This window comes from Brachionichthys hirsutus, chromosome 18 (assembly GCF_040956055.1).
Source record: "Brachionichthys hirsutus isolate HB-005 chromosome 18, CSIRO-AGI_Bhir_v1, whole genome shotgun sequence".
In the NCBI taxonomy this organism is placed as follows: Eukaryota; Metazoa; Chordata; class Actinopteri; order Lophiiformes; family Brachionichthyidae; genus Brachionichthys; species Brachionichthys hirsutus.
The window spans coordinates 1,315,709-1,338,056 of NC_090914.1; the positions used below are offsets into that span (position 1 = coordinate 1,315,709).

General features: G+C 47.2%; 1 protein-coding gene across 1 annotated transcript in view; it reads right to left on the reverse strand.

The window, feature by feature from the left end:
• Window positions 1-18,869, reverse strand: part of nrxn3a (neurexin 3a) — a 63,853-nt gene extending 44,984 nt beyond the window's left edge. The window contains 2 exon segments of the mRNA XM_068751992.1: window positions 13,756-13,786; window positions 18,185-18,869. Of these exon segments, the coding sequence (XP_068608093.1) occupies window positions 13,756-13,786; window positions 18,185-18,869 (716 nt within the window).
• Between the last annotated feature and the right edge of the window lie 3,479 nt (window positions 18,870-22,348).

Genomic DNA, 22,348 nt, shown 5'->3' on the forward strand with positions numbered 1-22,348 from the left:
GTTCCAGCCTGCCTTCACACGATTCTTCACCTCCTTTCCACATTCTCTCCATCACTCTGCTCTGTTGACCCGAGGTACCTGAAGTCCTCGACCTTCTTTACGTCTATTCCTTGTAGCTTCACTGTCCCCCCTGGGACCTTTTCATTTACACACATGTACTCTGTTTTACTCCTGCTCACCTTCATTCCTCTCTTTTCTAGAGCAGACCTCCACTTCTCTAGATTCTCCTCTACCTGCTCTCTTGAACTGTTACTATATTGGGTGCTTTTTTTATTATGATGGATCCATCAGCGGAGATTTTACTGACTGGACAAACAAGAGAGAGAGAGAGAACGCTGTCTGTAAATTCATGTGTGTCTATCTTTCCACATATGCAGAAGAGATGACCCCCCCCCCCACACACACACACACACACACACACACACGCACACACACAGAGAGACATGCAGAGCCATAACTCTCTGAAGCATGAAAGCAAGGTTGGCTTCGTCCCTTGGGGCTTTTCATTTACTGCCAACATAATGCCACATCCCCAAACGCCCCCCATTCCCATCCAAAAACACACACACACAACCACACACCTCCTTATTGGCTATTATCTGGGCTGTCAGAGCCTGTGTTGATACCTAATGAAGGGCCACGGTTGCCATTTCTCAGCTGACGGTCACCATGGTTACAGAAGAACAGAGGAGGAGCAGTATAGCGGGGAGGAGGAGGAGGGCGTGAGTGTATCGGAAAGATAAAAGAGAGAAGGAAGGATGAGTTGGAGAGGTACTTCAACCCAAAATCTCAACTGATGCGTTTGATTTTAAAGCTTCTTCTTCAAAAAAAAAGAAGTGACAAACCATCGTCAGGAAGTGGCGTGTTACCGAAGACCCGCGAGGAAGAGCACAGGGAAGCCTTCTGTAAAATCCAGCGCCTTTCTAGACACCACCGCATTCATTCTCGCCTTGGGCGATCCGGAACCGGTTCTACGTGCCGGTCCGTTGTCGTGATCTCTGTAACGGTTTGCTCCTTTCTTTTCTGTCTCTCATCAGTTCTTTCTCCTGCCGCTTGTCTTTCCGTTTCGTGGCGTGGCCCTGCGGCTCCTCTTCGACTGCCACTCACCGTTTCTCTGCGATTTGCAATCATGGGATGGACAGTTTGTCCTTTAACTCAAATACATAATTGCATTTTGAGAGGGGGCAGGTGACACCAGGCAAAACTAATCACAGCACTAAACTCATTCCTGGAGGACAGTTGTAAAGTGGCTGCCGCCGCTGCCACCGCCGCCGCCACCGCGCATCTCCAACAACGAGATGTGGCAGAGCCAATCATTCACGCACACTGCGACCTAATGAGGAGACACTCGGGTCAGGCTGATGAGACGCCTGTCAGACTCTGTCAGGCCATGTCACTGTCCGGTCCGTCAGGCCAGCCAATCGGGCGCTCGTCTGCAGATTACGTTTCACTCAAAGTCAACCGGGCTTCTGTCGGGATGTGGGCGTGGCTTCTGTGCACGCTAGGCCACGTGGCAAAAACGTCGAAGTTTAAATTCTTATTTCGTGGGGACAAAAATAATTATCACGCTCAATGTCTCATTGCCGTTCTCCCCGTTTCTCTCCAGCTTCCTCCCAATTCAGCTTCGGTGATATTTGTATTTTTTTGTCTTTCACGTGGCCCTGCGACAAGCTGGCGTCTCATCCGGGGTGTTTCCCCACCTCGTGCACGTAGCCGGCTGGGATGGGCTCCAGCAGATCCGCAGCCCACATGTAGGATAAATGGATGTTAGATGAGACGACTGCGATCGTCTCGTCTACAAGAAGACGGATGGACGTCTTATTGTCACGCCATTCTTCTGCTCCCCTACTCAGTATCTGGGCCATTGCTCATTTTGCCCGATTTTCCAAGCCCCACAGAATGTTCTTTACTCTGATGACTATGCAAACCCCGAACCTACAAAATGAAAGTCTCTTCTTTCATCAGGAAAATAAAGTGCCTTCCTACCATTTGTCGTTCTGGAGTTATTGGTCATAGAAGAAAGGCAGATTTAAATGTCAGGGTTGGAAGTGAATGTTTGGGATAAAAAAAACGTTAATGAGTTAAAAAAATAAACATAAAGTACGGTCGTAATACACATTATTAGCTAAGTAATCCAAGAGCCTTTTCAAATTAAGTAAAAGGTATGGGGGCGGTGGATGGAAGTAATTGATTAGAACTCTTGTCATCTACGTGTGAGTGTGCGACGTCACATTACAAAAGTGTTTTCTAGTAAATGCCACAATTTACATAAAAATCTCTTTCTGGTATAAACCTGCAAAAGCTAATTTAGTCCAAAGTGAAGGAATTGAAACGATTGCTCCGAATCAATTTAAAATATTTGTACAAACACTGGAAATTGTTCCATGAAAATGCAGTTCATAAGCGCAGACAAATACTCAATATCAGGGCCTAAACATTTAGGGGCCGAATGTGGAGGCAGGCTGTAGTTTAGGCTTCATCTCACCATCACAACTACACACAGTGACATGAATCGAGTGTCACACACGCAATGCCTCTCACACCCAAACTCAGTCTCTCTCCAGCACTATCAGGAAGTGCAGAGGTGAAGAACGACTGGATCAATCAGCTGATCCAATACAGCTGCAGAGGAGCAAACAACAAACCTCAAATTATTGTAAAAAACCTGAACGCTGCGCGCCTTGGTTTCGAACCCAGGACCTTCTGGCTGGGAGCCGAGTGCACTACCCACTACACCACCTAGGTGCTATCCCCTCAAGCGTTAGGATAAATAGACAGTAGCATTGTTGACTTTAGACCAGAGGCACTGGTTTTGAATCCAGTACGATGTCACCTGGTCGGAGACACGCCCACTCCACATAACACAAAAGGAAAAAGCACAACATAGCAACACAACAACATAGCAACACAAAACAACACAACAACACGCTGTGGTCTGAGATATCAACTTATTATTTGACAGGTACGACTTTAGTAATACCTCAAGTTTCCTCACCTATACGGTGGCGTAGTCGGTAGGGTTACCGGTCTACTGCCAGAGGAACTGGGTTCGCATCCAGCTGTGGGAGTGGGGGTGGAGTAGGGGCGGCAGGGTAGGCCCAGGGCCTTACCTGGGCGGAGTGAACTGGACCACTGGTCCACTCCACTCCGCTCAGGTGTGCCCTGGACCTACCCTGTTGCCCCTGCTCCATCTCATTCCCGTAGTGGGATTCGATACCAGGGCCATTTTGCCCCCCTCTACAGTGCTGCCAACTATGCCACCGTGGAGGCGAGGAAACTCGCCCTGTTATTACAAAGTAATTACTATGTAATAAGTTGATATTACAGAACTTCGGAACATTAACTTTCTGGCTGTATGTGACCATCATTAAAAATAAAAGGGAGGCTACTCATGTTGTATGGAAAGGAAAATAAGTACATTTTATTTTGGGTCTCTGGTATTGTTCAGGGGGCCAGGCCAAATGTGGAAATGGGCCGGATCCGGGCGGTTGTTTGGGGACCCCTGCTCAATATGCATTAAATAGCAAGTAAATGAATTTCAAATATCTAAAATCACTTCCTTTTTTTTGGAGGGGGGGGGGCTTGTGTTGTTAAAAGAGTTACATTTTTATTATATTTATAAAACCTCACATAAAGAATATAACAAATGCAGGATGCTTGTCAGGAAGTCCAAAATAAAATTGTTTGGAAAAACATTTTGTTTGCAAAATCCAAAAGTGCAATAAAATTCAGATTAAATTTCAGATGCAAAGTGTGTGTTTCTTTTACGCACAGACAGAAAATGTGACTCACTCGATTTTATACCAAACATGACGATGAACCATGAGCAAAGGAGCGCTCTGCTGCCACACACACACACACACACACACACACACACACCCCGGCCTTTGTGCCAGTGTGACGCTGACGGGGGCTGGTGGAGGGGGGGTGATGTGTTGAGGAAAATAGTAAGTGATTTTGGATCGTGGCAGGGAAGCCCATCAATCACACACACCCGCAAGCCACACGCACACACGCACACACACAATAGACATTGGCAGGCCTCCCTGAGGCTAAGTGGCGTTAACCTCTTTCTCTCATGGGGCCCAGACAAAGGCCCCAGGGGGCACTAATAATCACCTCACTATCTGCCCCTCCCCCCACCTCCCTCACGCCATGCTTCCGTTTCAGCCTCCACGTCTGTCCGTGGTGCAGAACCACGCGGTGCAGAACCATCCCGTGCAGAACCACGCGGTGCAGAACCGGCGTTCAGAGTAAACTCGTTGGAGGCTGCTTGAGGAAGTTCATCAAAACATTCAAGATGGTGACGAGAAAAGACAAAAACAAGTCTTTCAGGTTTTAGCTGGATTTTTTTGAAGTGGCGGTAATCTGGATTTTTCTCTCTTAAAATATGATAAATGGGCAAAATAATCCACTTTTCCTTGATTAGGGGGAAACGGATCTGAAATAGTGTAATACAAAAAGCTGCAGCAGTCTTTTCCCGTTTCTCGAGCCAAGTTTAGCAAAATGCGCTTTTGTTTTTTATTGTATTTTGACTTTCCCTAAATTCATCGTAACATAATTTTTCCCATTTACAGTGCCAGAGTTCTAAAACCAGGAGTTGAGAGTTCAGTAACTCAGAACTGCTTTATATACATATATACAAAGTACATATATGAGTATATATAGTCAAGGCTCAATGACTAAAATGAGAGCTTGATTGAAGTCCTGTCTTCTCAGCGATCTGAGACATCAAGCTTTATCTACCACACTTGTGATACTCGCGTACCACGTAGGTAGTAGAATGTATGGGGAAGCAGTACAAAAGTACTGCGTATGTTCCATGTTTGTGTGTGGACGGGTGCTGAACAGCTGAGGGTGGGGGTGGAACTGAAGTGGGAGTCACTGATGTGGAACGGCACACGGGCCCCCTCCTAGATTGGCTCGCCTTCCAGCCACACCGCATTAACCCGTCTTTTCTTTCTCCCACAATTCCCAATTTTCCTCCTGAACAGGAGGAGCATCCAGAAACACAACGGAGGCAGGGATGAAAGGAATTGATGAAACATTTTAAAGAAAAACACTTAAAGATATAAAAATATGTTTAAGTGTCAAGACAGTTTGATGATGGTAAAACCAGAGAGCTTGAAGCAAAGCGATCAGATAATAATCCAGGCCGTGTCAAAACAGAAGTCTATTAGTTATTTTCATTTATTTATTTTATTATTATTCATTATTTACGCATCTCTTCTGAAATCTTGCCTCAGATTAAATTAAGCAACGCCACAAAATTAGGGAATTTTGGAGGATCTGGAGGGAGAGAGATAACAGTACCCACCCCCCACCCCCAAGTTGTCATGTGAGTGGCATGTTACAGTGAGAGACTGGCCAGCAGAGATAAGGCCAGGGCCCACCACAATAATCTGCTGTGCAAGCACACACACACGCACACAAGCACACACACACACACACACACACTCGGAAACCAACCGTATCAGTGATCAGATTGACTCAGGCGATGTGTTCATGAAAAGCAGTCATTCAGCAAAGCTCCACCGTTAATCCAACAAAGCAGCGTCGGAGGAAATGAGCGCCGCACCTGCATCCGTGCACGGACGTTACTGCAGCTAAATACACGTGTGTGTTACAGTGTCACACACACGCACATGCACACACACGCCAATCATGGGGGGGCTCTCCTGAGAGTGCAGGGTCTTTACTCACTTCGTTTCTCCCGTGTTTTCACGCTACAGGATGAACGATCGAGCCTTTTCCTCGCCCTGTTCTCGCTTTATTTATGTATTTACTTATTTGAGCATCAAACATCAGGCATAAACTCAAAATGGACAAAATTAAAATAAAATAAAGTAAAAAAATAAACAAACACATTTTTATAAACATATATACATGTTTAGGATGCTCAAAAGGAGTGGGATGAAGTGTGGACTTATAAAATCCTACCCCCCCCCCCTTCACCAACAGATCATCTGACAACTGTCATATAACGAGTTTGCCCAGAATAAACACCTCCATGAACGCAACCTCTATAGGTATTCAAACAAAATACATTTGTAGGTAGTACGTGCATACTTTAAAAATACCTCATATTCATACTTTCTTTTAAAAATAATTATACTTTGACAACTTCAATTCAATATCCAAGTTATTCCATCGTCGTAGACCTGCTCTGACTGAACATCAGCGTCATGTCGGTAACTGGTACAGCACACTAGCACTTGTGTTTAGTTGAAGGGGCTGATCTGATCGGATCACAGTGTTATTACAACTCAGTGTTATTACACCTCAGTGTTATTACACCTTTATCCATAAAAAACTCTTTTCTTAGAGGTTTCATCTTAATTCGAGAGCGAATCGGGGCCTGGACCTTCTATTCCTCAGGGTTCCGTTCTGAATACAACGTGACGTCAAGTCGAGTTTACTGTACAGGATATACGGCGACGTCCCAGTGAGGAGTAGCGTTCGCGTCTGCTACACGTTTTATTGTCTTTAGTTTGACTTCAGCTCCACTTCAATGTTTTCTTGAATTGGGCACAAGAGCTATCACTCACTCCATGAGTGTGTGTGCGTGTGTGCGTGTGCGTGTGTGTGTGTGTGTGTTACACGCAAGTCAAGAAAGCAGTTTGCAGCAATCAAAGTGTGATTACAAAGTGGATGAATGATGAACCACAAAATACAAACGCCAGGCTGGAATGAACAGGACAACAGGAAGTAGAATCGATTAACCCCCCCCCCCCTGCTGAAGAGAGGTCAAAGTAATTAAGTCACTATTTTAAATGATTGAGAAAACCGCCATTAATTTACACAAGGGAAGCTAGCCAAACACACGCGCACACACACACACACACACACACACACCCTAGACACGACACACAGACATCCTTTACTCCACACACAGAAACGAACAACGAGACCCGCGGCATCGAAACGTGCAGATAATGTCTGCCCTCCGGCTGCAGACCCGATGAAGGCGCCGATAGCGTCGAGCTGAGGCCCCACCGAGGACAGATCAGCAGGGAAGAGGAAGAGGAAGAGGAAGAGGAAGGGTGACGCTACGCGCCCGTCAAGCACAACGGAGAACTAAAACGCAAGCACCGCGCTGAGGAGCACGGGGGGGGGGGGGTCATCCTGCGGCGCCGCTGGGGGGGTTCTGAAAGCCCAGCTTGCTTTGATAGCTGCAAGTCTGCACTCGCGTCGTCTTTCTAGTCTGACGGACTAATCAAAGTGGAGCAGCCACTGGGAACAATGCGATAGGGAATAAATCTCCATCGCCGTGTCACTGTCACGATGCAAATCCAAAACGCCACCGAGCACCGCAGATCCTCTGAGAACTCAACCCTCACGACAGGACACAAATATTGATCCCTTTCTGATTCTTCTCTGACCTCTGACCTCGCGGTTTTCGAGGCATCAGTATCTACCACTTGCATTCTGCAGGAGACATAATGGACTTCTCTTATCTGAGCCAATGCATTCTGCATAACATTGAGGTAGATCTCACTTCTCAGAATGCCAAACACAAATGCTTCTCTCATCTCCCTCTCTGGTGATTTTTATTCTCCGCTCTCTGGATTATTTTATTCACGTGCATGCGGTAAATGTCAGAAAAACCTCTGAAAACAAAAACAAAACCAACCTCATTGCGTGCACGCGCAATGAACGTGCACGCACGCAGCCCATTTATACTAGTGAGGTTAGAGGCTAAATACCACATTGTGCACAGTGAAAATAAGAAATGGAGAGAAAAAAAAAGGCAAGAGAAAGACATAATATAAAGGTAGATGGAGAGATAAAGAAATGAAATGGGGGAGGAGGGAGATCAAAGGGCCAAATAGAAAAGCACAGTGGCGGCGCAAAAACCACAACGAGACGCACAATCCACACAGCGTCCACGCAAACAGACACCTCTGCAAATACGGCATGCACGTTTCTCTCGTGCACGTCGTCCGTGTGTGCGTGTTTCTCTCTCGTGCACGTCGTCTGTGTGTGTGCACGTGGTTCCGCAGCGCTCGGCTCCGTGGACAATAGTCACGTCCACCGCGGGTGAAAGATGGAGCCTCCAAAGTTCTCTTTGGGACGCACACATCGCCCCCCAGGCAGAAATCAATAGGAGGATAAAACACACTTCCATTTAATTAAGATAACCAGCGCATTCTCGCTCATCATCTCCCCCCCCCCCCCCCCCCCCCCCCTCCTTCCATCTCTCTTTCTGTGCCACTACCAGTGTCAGTCGCCCTGGGGGGGCGGTGAGAAATGTTGTCGCTTGGAATCTGGATTTAATCGTTTCCCAGATTGCCGCCATGTTTTTCTCCCCCCCCCCCCCCCCCCCCCCGGAGCGTGTCCTTGTTTCCCCCCCCCCACAACCCGCCTCTCTGAAATGTCGTCGAGGGAGCGTTCTGCAGCCGGAATGCGTTTTGCTCTGGGGCGATTGGACGACAGAGGTTTGACATCTTCAGACGCATGAGCTGCATTTTGTCGTGTGTGTGGAACAACGCAGCGGCTCTGATGGATGGCTTCCAGATATATATATATACATATATATATACACAGATATATATATATACCTGTATACGCACACACATCCAGGTTGAAATTGGATCAGTAAGCTCCGCCTCCCGCCCCCTCACACATCGCCTTGAACCAATTACAAAACAAAAAATCAACACACATGTCAAAGTGGGAAAGACACACACACACACACACACACACTCGCAATGATATTACATTAGGCCCAATCATGAAACTTGAAGATACTGTAAACCAGGGGTCCCCAAACTTTTTCCTGTGAGGGCCACATCACTTTTCCCTTCTCTGATGGAGGGCCGGGGCCAGTTTGTAGGAAAAGTGTGACGATGGCAGGGGGGGGGGTGCCTAAACATTTAGGGGCCGAATGTGGAGGCAGGCTGTAGTTTAGGCTTCATCTCACTGTCACAACTACACACAGTGACATGAATCGAGTGTCACACACGCAATGCCTCTCACACCCAAACTCAGTCTCTCTCCAGCACTATCAGGAAGTGCAGAGGTGAAGAACGACTGGATCAATCAGCTGATCCAATACAGCTGCAGAGGAGCAAACAACAAACCTCAAATTATTGTATAAAATGCGCACGCTGCACGCCTTGGTTTCGAACCCAGGACCTTCTGGCTGGGAGTCGAGTGCACTACCCACTACACCACCTTGATGTCATCCCATCAAGCGTTAGGATAAATAGACAGTAGCATTGTTGACTTTAGACCAGAGGCACTGGTTTTGAACCCAGTACGACGTCACCTGGTCGGAGACACGCCCACTCCACATAACACAAAAGGAAAAAGCACACCATAGCAACACAACAACAGGCTGTGGTCTGAGATATCAACTTATTATTTGACAGGTACGACTTTAGTAATACCTCAAGTTTCCTCACCTATACGGTGGCGTAGTCGGTAGGGTTACCGGTCTACTGCCAGAGGAACTGGGTTCGCATCCAACTGTGGGAGTGGGGGTGGAGTAGGGGCGGCAGGGTAGGCCCAGGGCCTTGCCTGGGCGGAGTGAACTGGACCACTGGTCCACTCCACTCCGCTCAGGTGTGCCCTGGACCTACCCTGTTGCCCCTGCTCCACCTCATTCCCGTAGTGGGATTCGATACCAGGGCCATTTTGCCCCCCTCTACAGTGCTGCCAACTATGCCACCGTGGAGGTGAGGAAACTCGCCCTGTTATTACAAAGTAATTACTATGTAATAAGTTGATATTACGGAGCACCGGAACATTAACTTTCTGGCCGTATGTGACCATCATTAAAAATAAAAGGGAGGCTACTCATGTTGTATGGAAAGGAAAATAAGTCAATTCTATTTTGGGTCTCTGGTATTGTTCAGGGGGCCAGGCCAAATGTGGAAATGGGCCGGATCCAGCCCGCGGGCCGTAGTTTGGGGACCCCTGATCTATATTATAGCAGTTTGAGGTTCAGCCGTCAACTGCGACAGTCGGACAGACTTGTTTTTTGCTGTTTTATTACAGCGATGTTAGCTTCTGCTATTGTGAGCGCGCACGCACACACACACACACCAGCTGTTTATCTGCGTGATGCATCCCTCTCTTTCATTCTCCTCTCTCTCCCACCACACACACACACACACATGTTGACACAGGGATCAGTGTTGGGATCTGGTATCACTTGGATACCGATATCTTTTTGTGACCATCAAAAAGAGACAATATTCCCGGTTTCCAAGGCGGAGCCACACAATTATTTTTTTGAGTTCTTCAACTCACGATTGCAGAAACACTTTCTGTTTTCTAATATAATTTTTGAATTTTAACATTTAACAGGCTAATTTTACAGTCATCTGAAGTCTGTCCCAAAATGTCCACAACCACAAGCCTTAAAAAAAAATACAAATACGAACACAAAACTACATTATAGCTCAGTACCCACATTGACTTCTATTTTTTACTTGCAGGATTTGGCGACAGGCAATGTCTCACGGTTTAGTAATGCAGTGTATAATTGTTTCTTAGATTGTCATATCAGGAGTATATAAAGGAACAATTCAGAAAACTAAAGAGCAAGCCAATTAATCTTATTGTATGCGTATATACATATATATATACACACATACATACACACATACATACACAAAACACAGTTCTTCATTATCTGTCTTAAATATAGAAATACATTAATGAAGACACATAATATAGTATGTGTAATAGTAATATTGATAGAATATCCATTTTTGTGTGGATTGCTCCTTTAACCCGCGTGACACCTCAAACGCTGCTGCTTTGTTCTTGTGATAAATTAAAAAATGACAAAAACCTCCAAGGTTTTACTAAATACTAAGTTTTGACCTATTCCATTTGCCCCTTCGGCAACCCCCCCCCCCCCCCAATCCTGGACGGCCCCCGCTCTCCATGTCTGGCTCGCTTACCAGCACTCAGTCAGGCATACAACACACAACTGTCCACACGCCGAGACCAGCGACCCCCAACACGTCTGTTCTAGGGTATATAATTCAGAATGACTTTGGGAGGAGATCATATTTGTTTAACCGCTTTAACTGTTGAGAAAGCGGCATTGCCGTTTCATATGAAGAAGTTAGCGGTTCAAAAACCTGGGATTAACTGGAGTAAAGGTTAACATTCAAAGCTGAACCAGAGCCGTCCCGTCTGGTTTGGGTTCGGCTGGACCATAATACATGTTTGACAGGACAAACACACCTCCGGAGTGTGTACGGGCTATTTGACCGAGGAGGAGAGTGATGGAGTCCTACGTCACATGACCTAAACCCAACTGAGATGGTTTGGGATAAGGGGGAGGGGCTATTGCTTTGAAAGGGAGTCCCCCTGCATAAAATGACTGGGTAACTCTCCTTCTCTTTCTCTTTAGCTCAGTTTTCTATAGTAAAGCCGAAATCGTTGATTTCTCCGTCCCGTCCTGCGGCGAGATCCCAGACACGGACGCCGTTTCCATATTTGCAGATTATTTCCTTCTTCAGTTCAACAGTTGTTCTCACTAATTTCCTCCTTTCCTCTCCATTTCCGGCAAAAACGTCACGTAAACATGCCCAGAAATTGTCAGAAGCGGTAAATCAGCAGCATCCAGGAGGAGGATATCAGGAGCGGATTGTGTCTAACAAAAACATAATCTCCAAAAAATATTTACAAAGCAAGCGCAAAAAAACCAGTTTCAGCCCCCGGCAGTGAAATACGATGACGGCATTTTAAAATATCCTTGTATCTCTCTCTCTCGTCATCTGCTACTGTTCCTCATTGCAAAACCATGATGGAGCGTCTCGCCTGCCACAGAAGAAGACGGGGGGGGTCACCTGATGCCCAATAATGCCCAGCTCACTGGGATTAGACACAGCAGCAAGGAAGAGAGACAGGTGGCGAGGGAGGAGGACTCACTGGGACCTCGTGGAAGCTGGGCTCTGTGAATGGGGGGAAGTCCTTCACCGTGCCACGAAGCACGGCGTGACATTAGCATGAGGAAAACACCCGGGTACACGTTAGGATACCGAACAATCTGCAAAATCAGAGTAGATTTCAAAATAGCGTGATGCTGTGAATGCAGTTTTAGTATTTAGCTGTTCTGCTACAAGTCTAGGCCAACAGAGACTTCCTGTCACGTCCTGACCTCTTTGTACTTTCCCACCCCGTTGCCAAAAGCTTCCTCATTTCAGATTTCTGGTTTGAGGCCTGCTGCTTGTTTGTGCTTCCGTAAAGATCAGCGTTGGGAGGAGATCCTGCACTCACATAGAAAGACGTTCGGGAGAGGCGTGTTCCCGTGGAAACGTATCCACAAACCTCTCAGCATTCAAGCATAACTGTAAGAATTATAACAAACAAAACAGAACCACTCTTTTTTTTCCATCTACTTCAATTATGCTGACTTAATTATCCGGCATGACAGAAGAGACACTAAAAACAATTCAGTGAACACATTAGAGCTCTCAAACACTCACAGAGCAACCGGCGCTTTTCATAGAGGCGGAAAACCAAGGAGTTTGAAAAAGCTGTACCTTTGCTTTTAGCTAGAAGAGCAGAGAAACAAATGGAGGATCCACAGCCCCAAGAGGCAGAGGGAGAGGAAGAAGAAGAAGAAGAAGAGACATGAGTTCGGATTCTGGATCATCAATGTACATGTGGATAAATCGGCGTGCAGCAACAACGAGCGCATTGTACATCACGGAACACTCGTAGCAAAGACATGCAGGGCTGGGCGACGCCTGCGGAATTTCTATTGGCCGGCATCCACAGTGAAAACCTGATGTGCAGTGCTTCAGCCAAGAGCTGCTGGTGAAGCTGCATCTTAAAGTCCATCGTGAAGGCCGCCTCTCAACAGGTGAGGCAACGTCGAGCGGCGTGGCGCCTTGTTGCCTCGTCCAGCTCGGTAGAACGCCATGCACCTTAAGGCGCTGCACCCGGGCCGTTGATTCTGCACCATGTTTGCTGTTGAGCCGCCAAAGCTTAACTCTTTCAGTGCCAGCCATTTTCAACTCAGCTACATGCAGAGCGCCGCAGTTTTCACTCATTTTGCCCGATTGTCCAAGCCCCACAGAATATTCTTTCCTCGCCGACTGTACCAAATGAAAGATTAAAGTCTCCTCTTCCAGCAGGAAAAAAAGGTGCCCTCCTACCATTTTGCGTTCCAGCGTTATTGGCCGTTGAAGAGAGGCAGATTTCAAAAGTCAGGGTTGGCAGTGAATGTTTGGGGTAAAAAAAAACGCCTTTAGACGTCAATGGCACTGAAAGAGTTAAACACCAAGTTAGTCAGACAGCCAGGTGTTGCATAAACACTGGCTGGGGAAGGGTTGGATTCCAACGTTCCCAGCAGACTATCCTGGAACGCTTGTGGTTATTTTCACCAAATGAAGGACCGATTAGACGACCAGATCTCAAGTCACCAGAGAATGCACGTCAGTCAAACTCACAGCTGTGAGACACGTATTCCAAATTCAAACTGCTTTATTTAGTGCGGGGGGGGGGGGGGTGCTCCCCCCACTAATGACATATTCCATCAGCCCAACCCTAACCATGCCACAGCAACACAAAGAGCAGGAGGCAAAGCCAAACGGTTCCAATCACACATAAATGGTGAATTTAGAGGAGACGATATATACAAAGACACATACTGCAAATATGTGGCTACTGCAGTTTGGCTTTGTCAATCAATTCATTTATGAAGCTACAAGAAAATCACAATTCAACCACTTGAACGCCAAAACATGCAGATGCACACTGGAGTTAGAGCGAAAAGGTAAAAGCATACCTTGTTCTGCCATCATATGTGCAAGGCCTTGAGAAAATAGTAGAGGGATCGAGAGACAGAAGGGAAACAGGGAAAGGTGCACGCTTGAGAAATGCTCACACTTTGTTTCAATACGCTTTGGTATTGTGATGATTCATGTTTTTCCGTGGATGAAAAAGCATGTCATCAGGACACAGTGAGGCGACGAAGCGTCCTGTGGCGAAGCAGGAGGCTCCTTCACAAGAAACAATGACAGAAGTACCGAAACGCATCCAAGTACAGCTCCGAAGTACCGAAACGCATTCAAGTACAGCTCCGCCCGTCAGCACAGGGAGCGGACGCCGAGACGGCAAAAAATAAAATTCTCAACGTAAATTCAGCAGGTCGCAGGACAACGAGCGGATTAGCAAACATCTAATCGAAAATTACCAAAACAAAGCTCGAGGTGCGTTAAAGTATTAAAGCAGCATTTCATACAGTGGTAAAAGTTTTCCTTCGTAAACTCGAGTCAAAAACGGAATAAACTCGTACTAAATTTACATTAGCTTAACCGTGATTTCACATCTTATATGAATCTCCTCAGTACCAGATGTCTGGAATAAAACTTTGAGTAGTTTGGCTGTATAGATGAGCACGAAGAATAACGATGGCAGCTTCTCGGCTCGGTTTCAGCTGCGTCTTCCTGATATACTTGTGTTTTCTAAAGTCTGTTCAGCCATGATGCAACAGCAGCCTCGCCCTCACCCGTCACCAAGCCCATACCATCACTCAAATAATGATCTAACCCAGGCATGGGCAAGCTACGGCCCGGGGGCCATGTACGGCCCTTTGGGCTCTTTAATTTGGCCCGCCCAACTTGTCCAAATGATATCATTAAATTAAAATGTATTATAATTAAACCTCGTTCGTCGTTCAAATCCTTTCGTGTAACGGCCTTTAGACGTCACTTCTATTAGTTCACACAAACGCTCCATCCAGCTGTTCCTGGCCCCGCCCCTCTGTGGCCCGCGAGTCAAAAACTTTGCCCACCCCCCCTGCTCTAACCCGTCTAGAAATCTGCAGCTCTGCACATAATGGCCACGAATTTCATGTAGCTAGATTTTGCTCGTCATTCAGACTCACCTGGCGTTTTGTTGCTGACCGCTGCAGTGGAAGGAAGAGAGAGAGAGAGAGAGAACAAGCAAAGAAGGGCAACATTAGAAACACTCTTTTCACTTGCATGTTCACTATCATGCAAATAATACACCCGTCAGAGCATACAAATGGGCGGCAGTGGGCGCGGCCATTTGCATGTCTTTTCACAGTACTGTCAACAGATCCACATTTATTCAGGAAACGTAGCCACAAACGGAGCAGGTCAGGGTGATTTAATCTCTCCCTGACCTGAAGCAAAGTCCTTTTCTTTGCCTAAACCGCATCATGGAGTTGGACTTCAACTCACAATGACGTGATCCACCCCACCGAATCCCTCCAGTCTGCTACTTGCTGCATCCACATCATGCAGGGAGAGATGAACGCAGAGCATGAAGGACGATCCTGCCCGAGGGTCCCGGCTGCTTTCTATGATCCTTATTAAAAGCATTGCCACACTGGATCGTTGACGAATGCGCAGCCTCACTTAAACATGCAAATGAACCAGCAGCAAAATTAATAAAAATAAATTAACTTTGATGCATCAAACATTCTTCGAGGGGAATACAGTAATTGAACGTGTTGGCAGATGGAGGTCAATCAGATGTGCATTAATGCTTCTTAAATCGAGGACGGTCAAATGGTCTCCAGGAAGGCGGTGGGGGGGGGGGGGCGGGGCTAATCTTATAAAGACTCAAATCTGTGTCTTTTCCACGAAGTTGAGGAGATTTCTAAATGGAAAATAAATGCCCTAGAAATAAGAATATTCGGCCACATTAATTATTACATACCCGTCATTTCTGTCTGTTTATGGTTAAAACAAACTGTAATTAAGTTAGCCGTTTCACGCCTAAATACTTTGTTGTATTCCTGTAATATTTTCACTCTCAGCTGGTCTAGGCTACTTAAATTTTAGCAGATAATACAACAACATTTCTCCTCAAGGACAACAATGCGTCCTGCATGTCGGTACGTGCAAGACTGATCTGTGACCAGTAGGAGAAGATGCTGAAGTTACGATGAAATATTCATCTTATCTTCCACAGACAGGTGCATCTCCAGAAATTACAACCCCTGGAATGGCCAGTCTTGAAGTACGTCCATTCAGTGAAGTAATTTAAAACTTTCTGGCTCTAAGAAACACAAAAATTAATGGGTTTTTTTACAAATTGTGTGCTCTTTTTCTTAGATCAAGCAGAGGGAACAAAAATGGATTTCGTTTTTCTTCGGGCAAGAAAGTTGCCGTTTTAAATGACTTCAAGTTTTGGGGCGTTTCTGTGATTTGCTTTTTTTTCCACAAAATTCTACAAGATAATCTAGGGCCTGAGTCGTCGGGTGCGAGAGTCTGACTCCCTCTTAATTCAATACCCAAAAGGTGAGGGGAGGATAGGAGGGATTAGAGCTCAAAGTGGATTACTTGAAGGGATGATTCATGATGTGTTGGATAAAGTGGAAGAGTGCAGCGATTAATGAGGCATTTCAGATTCTGCTTTCACTCATTGCTGCGAGCGCAACCGTTTCCCGCAGGCTGTGAACGGGGACTCGAGAGTTCAGCATCATTTGTAACTGTTTTTAGCATTTACTGATTGATCATTGTCAGTTTATTGGATACCGGTTTTTATGCATCATGAAGAAAAGCACGGCAGTAATGTAATTAGTAGTCGTTGTTGTTGTTGTTCAGAGCGTCACATTCCTCCCCGTTGAACCCTCATCAGCGCTGAAGGCCTTTCGCGGTACAATTCTACATTTCACACCAAATAATATCCTTTTCTTGGAATGTCGTGCAGGTAAATATTCCGACTATTCCTTCTGACTCACCCAGGAATGACCTCTCTCTCTTATTTTTTAACTCTTTATTAATGTTCTTAGTATAATGAACTCAAACATGGAGCCGACATGTTGTCACTTTGTGTCTCTCTGCTCAGGCTGCAGAGCGAGAGACCAGGCTGTACATGCGATCAATAAATGTTTAGCTATAAGATCACTCAGAGGGCACAGTCCTCCCCCAAGCAGCTCGTTCCCATCCTAACTGGATCTCCACCGTCCACATGGTGATCTGGATCAGCACCAAAAGGTGGTTGGTGTCTTTATACACCAACCATGAAAAGTGAAAGTGAATCAGAGTCAATCGTTAGCGAAACTTTCAAAGTGATCCAGAATCCAGGATCTCTTGACTCTTCCCGTTAACATTCCCAACGTATCCTGCAGGTTTTATGAAGATCCATCCAGAACTATTTGAGTTCTCGCGGACAGAGAAACAGACAAAGAACCGGCGACAGCAAGAAAGAACGCCGCCCCTTTGCACACGCATCATATGTCGCCATTTTTACCGGAGCAGCTCGCCACGCACGAGCGCCGCTGAAGAGGAGGCACCAACAGGGAGGTTACCAGCACCAACCCCCCCCCCCCCCACCACCCTCCACAAGGCTAATCTAGAAATCCAGATTACCGGCTCCTTTGTCTGCGTGCCGAGGATTTGGACTCGCGCCAAACGGAATGTCAATTCTACATTTGAGACGTTTTGGGAGCGCTCCGAAGTCGCAGACGGAGAAAACAGATAGCAACAAAAATATTCAGATAAATTACCTCTGATCGGAATTAATCAGATGGGGGGGGGGGGGGGGGGGGGGGTAATAACTTTCTTATCCAAGTGTTATTGATTATCTCATAAGGAGGTGGATTTCTGTGTACTCCTCAGTGGCAGGTTTGGAAGGCCTGGAGAATGAGTATTGATTGTGAATAATTAAGTACCGAAGGTGCCCCAGAGGTGCCTGAATCAATTACCTGTGCTAACGGCATCGTCACAAAATACCACCAATCAAGCATCATCGCTAAATGTTCACGTTCAAATAGCAGGAAGTCCAACGTTCTTAAAGTCTCTCTTTTCCCTCGCAGTAACGGGCTCCCTTTTAAAACGTAGTGTCAAAACAGCTCCGGCAAAAAGGATGCGGTATAAAAATCTGTCGTCCTGTGATTGGATGAAAGAGGGGGCTCGGGGGGGGGGGGGTCGCTCAGCTCTCTCTCCAGGCATCCTTATCACCGCTTGCAGGACCCGGGTCATTAGCCCACGCCTCGCTGGCTAGCCACACTTAGATTGTCTCTCTGATTCTAGAGCTGAGAGACACACGCGCCGTTTAATAAGCAGCAGCGACTGGAGAGGCAACAAACCCAACCTGCTACAGACGCCGGTGACGGACGTCAAGGCAGATCTCAGACCAGCGGAATAAAAGCCTGACAGAACAGCGGCGGCCCACGTGCCGGTGGGATGGCTCGGGAAAATAAAACAGCTTTCAAAGTGAATGAGAAAGACTTTACCTTCGTTACAGTAGCGGCCCTTGAATTCGGTTTTGGAGCAGTCGCACGCCGCCTCGCCTTCCACCACCGAGCACGTGCCGCCATTCTCACACGGGTTCACTGAGCACCACCCTTCCGACTCCAGGGGCACCTTGAGGCTCCCCAGGAACAGAGGCTGCGACGCGCCGTATTTGAGGTCTGTAATTGTGCCCCTGAAGGGTTGCATGTTTCTCACCGTAGGCAGCGTGAGCGCGCCGTTGCGAATGTCTAGAGGCACGCCGCCCAGGAACAGGTCGCTGATTATTTTCATGAACTGTCTCTGAGGCCGAACCTCGTCCGCTTTGGCCTGGCCGTCCAGGACCAGCACGGTGCGCTGGTTATACCGGCTCAGAGTGGCAGCGTGCCAGCTGCTGTCGTCCACCGGTCTGTCCGACACCACCGTGGTCTCGGCGCAGTCGATGCTGAAGCGCAGCTGGAGTCGGCCCTCCACCACCGACAGCTGCAGGAAGTCGCAGTAGCCGCCGTCGTCGAAGTAGAGCAGCAGCGACTCGGAGGCCTCCGTCTTGAACTGGAAGCTGAGGTCGCTGCGGGTGCTGGCGTCCCAGCGGAGGTAGCGTGCCCACTGTCCCGGTGTCCCGAGAAATTCTAGTCCCAGACACGTGCTGAGAAACACCTGCAGCCCGATAGAAAAACCTACAAGATCCATAGCTGGCGAAATGTTTTCATCCAAAGGTGGCCGAGAGTTTTGGGTGGAGGTCACTCCACAATGACCGATGAGATCAACTTTAATTAAATATTTGTTATAAAAATATGTTTTCAAAAAGGGACCGGGGCAGAAGCAGGAGAACAGTCGTCGTGGTTAACAGTCTGAAGTTCAGTCGCGTCGGTGACGGGATCAGGAGGAATGGAAGGAGGAGGAGGGAAAGTCTCGCCTTTGTTTTACAAATTCAAACAGGTGCCATCAAGACTCATGGCACGCGCTCTGATGGAATGAACTCCGGCCATCAGGGAAAGCTGAAATTCCTCCTTCATGTTGTCCACCTTGAAACGCATCTGACAAGGGGTCCACTGGTCACTCCAGGTTCCATCCCTGTCCGGAAAAAAGAGAGAGGCAGGGGTTAAAATGAGCCCAATACCACTAACTAGCCTCCGCTGGTGCTAACTAGCATCTACGACCGCTCGCAAAGGCACACTCCGGCTCCCAACTCGTGACTATTTTCATTGTTGCTAACTCTAATAATTAGTTTAAACCTGCACAGAAAAAATAAATGACTAAGGACATGATTCCATATCCAAAAAGCATTGATGGGTGTTATGAGACAAACTGAACGTGTCTTTTCGAACTCTTTATTTTGTCCTCTGACATGAGTCGCCAGTCCTGATTAAAAGCGTCTGCGATATTGCTGCATTTTTCCCTCCTCCACGAAGGTTCTCCGGAGTTATCGGTCATCTGCTGCGTAAATTAGCCTCATTATTCTCATGGCAGAGCCCGACGATCAGTCATCCAGGCAGACTGCCTTTATCTGATGGCCAACCAGAGGCAGAGCTTCCTCCACGCAGAGACACAACGAGCTTCTGATATATTACTCACCGGCTAAATATTACAATCTTCAAAATACCTGCAAGCCTTTACGTTCCGTTCGCATCCTCAACAGAAATGCAGCCTTGTGCGTAGTTTGGTTAGGAGGAGCTAACGTAGCACTGCCACTTTCTCCTTTGAGCCACCACCTGCTGGTCAAAGTCAGTCTCTGCGACCGAGCACCTGCGGCGGTTCCCGCTAATGGCGTTGCATGTTACCGTAAAACCGGGCATAGACAACAAGAGCGGCGGCGACACGATCGTAACAAAGGGGTTAAGAAAGTCATACCGGATCGGTCGAGGCCCCGGTTAACAACCACCGCCAGCAGCAGGTGAGTTAGAGGAGAAGGAGAAGTTCTTACGCTCCACAGGTAGGAGGTGAGTTAGAGGAGGAGGAGAAGTTCTTGTGCTCCACAGGTAGGAGGTGAGTTAGAGGAGAAGGAGAAGTTCTTACGCTCCACAGGTAGGAGGTGAGTTAGAGGAGAAGGAGAAGTTCTGGAGTGACTTAGATGAAGTGGTTCAGAGCATCCTAGCAGTGAGAGAGTTGTGATTGGAGCAGACCTCAATGGGCGGATGGAAACGGCAGTAGTTAACACTTATTTTCAGAAGAGACTACATATTGTGTAGACTAAGTACAGAAGTAAGTATTTGTGAGCAGCAGTATGGCTTTATGATGAGGAAGAGTACCACAGGTTCAATGTTTACATTGAGGCTAGCAATGGAGAAGTACAGGGAAGGTCAGAAGGAGCTGCATTGTGTCTTTGTAGATCTAGAGAAAGCCTAGGACAGGGTGCCCAGAGAGGTACTGTGGTACTGCATGAGGTAATGTGGTACTGCATGAGGTAATGTGGTACTGCATGAGGTACTGTGGTACTGCATGAGGTACTGTGGTACTGCATGAGGTACTGTGGTACTGCATGAGGAAGTCTGGAGAGGCAGAGAAGTATGTCAGAGTAGTTCAGGACATGTAGGACAGTTGTAGGGGTAACAGGGTAGTGCAGGATGAAAGGATTTCTATACCTGAACTTCTTTTCTGAGCTGATGCCGTTTCCGGAGGACGATGACGAAGGCCTGTTCAGATGCGATAGATTTCTGATTCCGTTTATCATTTGACTGTTGATGAAGCTATGATCATTCTCTTTGGGTCGTTTTGATTGAAACTCGTGTTGAGGAGACTAAAAGACTAACCGTGTCACGAAACGCATGTACGAATATGTGCTTTCATAGTTTTCATTTATTGGTCTGCACATTTTCGTGTTTTAATCGTGGGCTTAACCACGTTGGGTCAAAGGTCAAAGACACGGGGTCCGCTTTTTGCGGTCAGAAAAGTAACCCTGCCTGATCAGTTGCCCGATACTGACCAGAGTTAGTTTACCAGTGCCAGTTGCCATAGCAACTGATCTTAAACTAAACCTGAAATTGACCTACAGTATCATTGAAGGTTCTCTCAATTACCTGGATGAACCAGAGTCTATTCCTGGTCCCCCCCCCCCCCCCCATCAAGAGGCATCCAGCTCTGACATCACAGAGGCCCGGCTGTTTCAACAGATAACATATTCATAGATACTCAGTGTGTGTATTACATTTTAAATCAGGACAGAATTATGATGCGTTTCAGATTTTAATTTTCTGATTTTAATCAAACACTGAATTTATTTAACACGCCTGATCAATGAAATGTTTAAATTCTAAAGTGTTTATTAATCAACCAGCGGTTTAAAAGCGGACTCAACTGCATCGAGTGCGTTTAATCATCAATCACAATTTACACTTGGCTTACAAATAAAACTATTCTCAATAGGGTGGGGGGTGCAAGGGGTTAAAAGGCTAAACGGCATGGATCATTGTTCCTCTTGAAAAGATCCTTTGACGAACTCCACAGGGACGAGTCCACACACACACACACACACACACGCACGCACGCACACACACACAGACAAAAGGCGGCGGCACTCTGGATTATATTAACAACCACGTGGACTGGGATGGACCCGACTGTGTGTGTGCGTGTTTAAATGGACGCCACTTACCAGTCATTTTACAGCAGGTGTCTTGATCACACTCACACGCACACGCACACGCACACACACACACACACACTCGGACGCGGGGACAAGATGTCCTCCGCAGCTCGTGCACAGCATCCGAAAGTTAGACGGGCTGCGTCTGTGGGGGGGGGGGTCGTGTTCTTCACGACCCACGGGATCCACGCGCGTTCCCTCCTTTGAACCTGCCGTGGGAAGCTTGACTCCACCCACAGCCACAGATCCACGCGCGTTCCCGGTTCACCTCCTTCTCGCTGCAGGTGTTTTCATTTCAATCAAGCAGCTGATTTTAAGGAATTGCTGAGTGGTTACTTGCATAGTACACACACGCGCGCGCGCACACACACGCGCATGTTTACGCCCTCTGCGTAAGCATGCTACGCACGCGCGCTGAACGGAGGGAACGAGGCGCTTTGATGTTGGGCATCGTGTTGTTCCCCGCCCACTCTGCAGGGAGGACACGCCCTCCGTGGGTTCCGTGGTTCTGCTGCAGCACCTTCACGGCATTACATCACCCAGTGAGAGCACGCAGCACCCCACCGACGCACGATGCGCACGCACG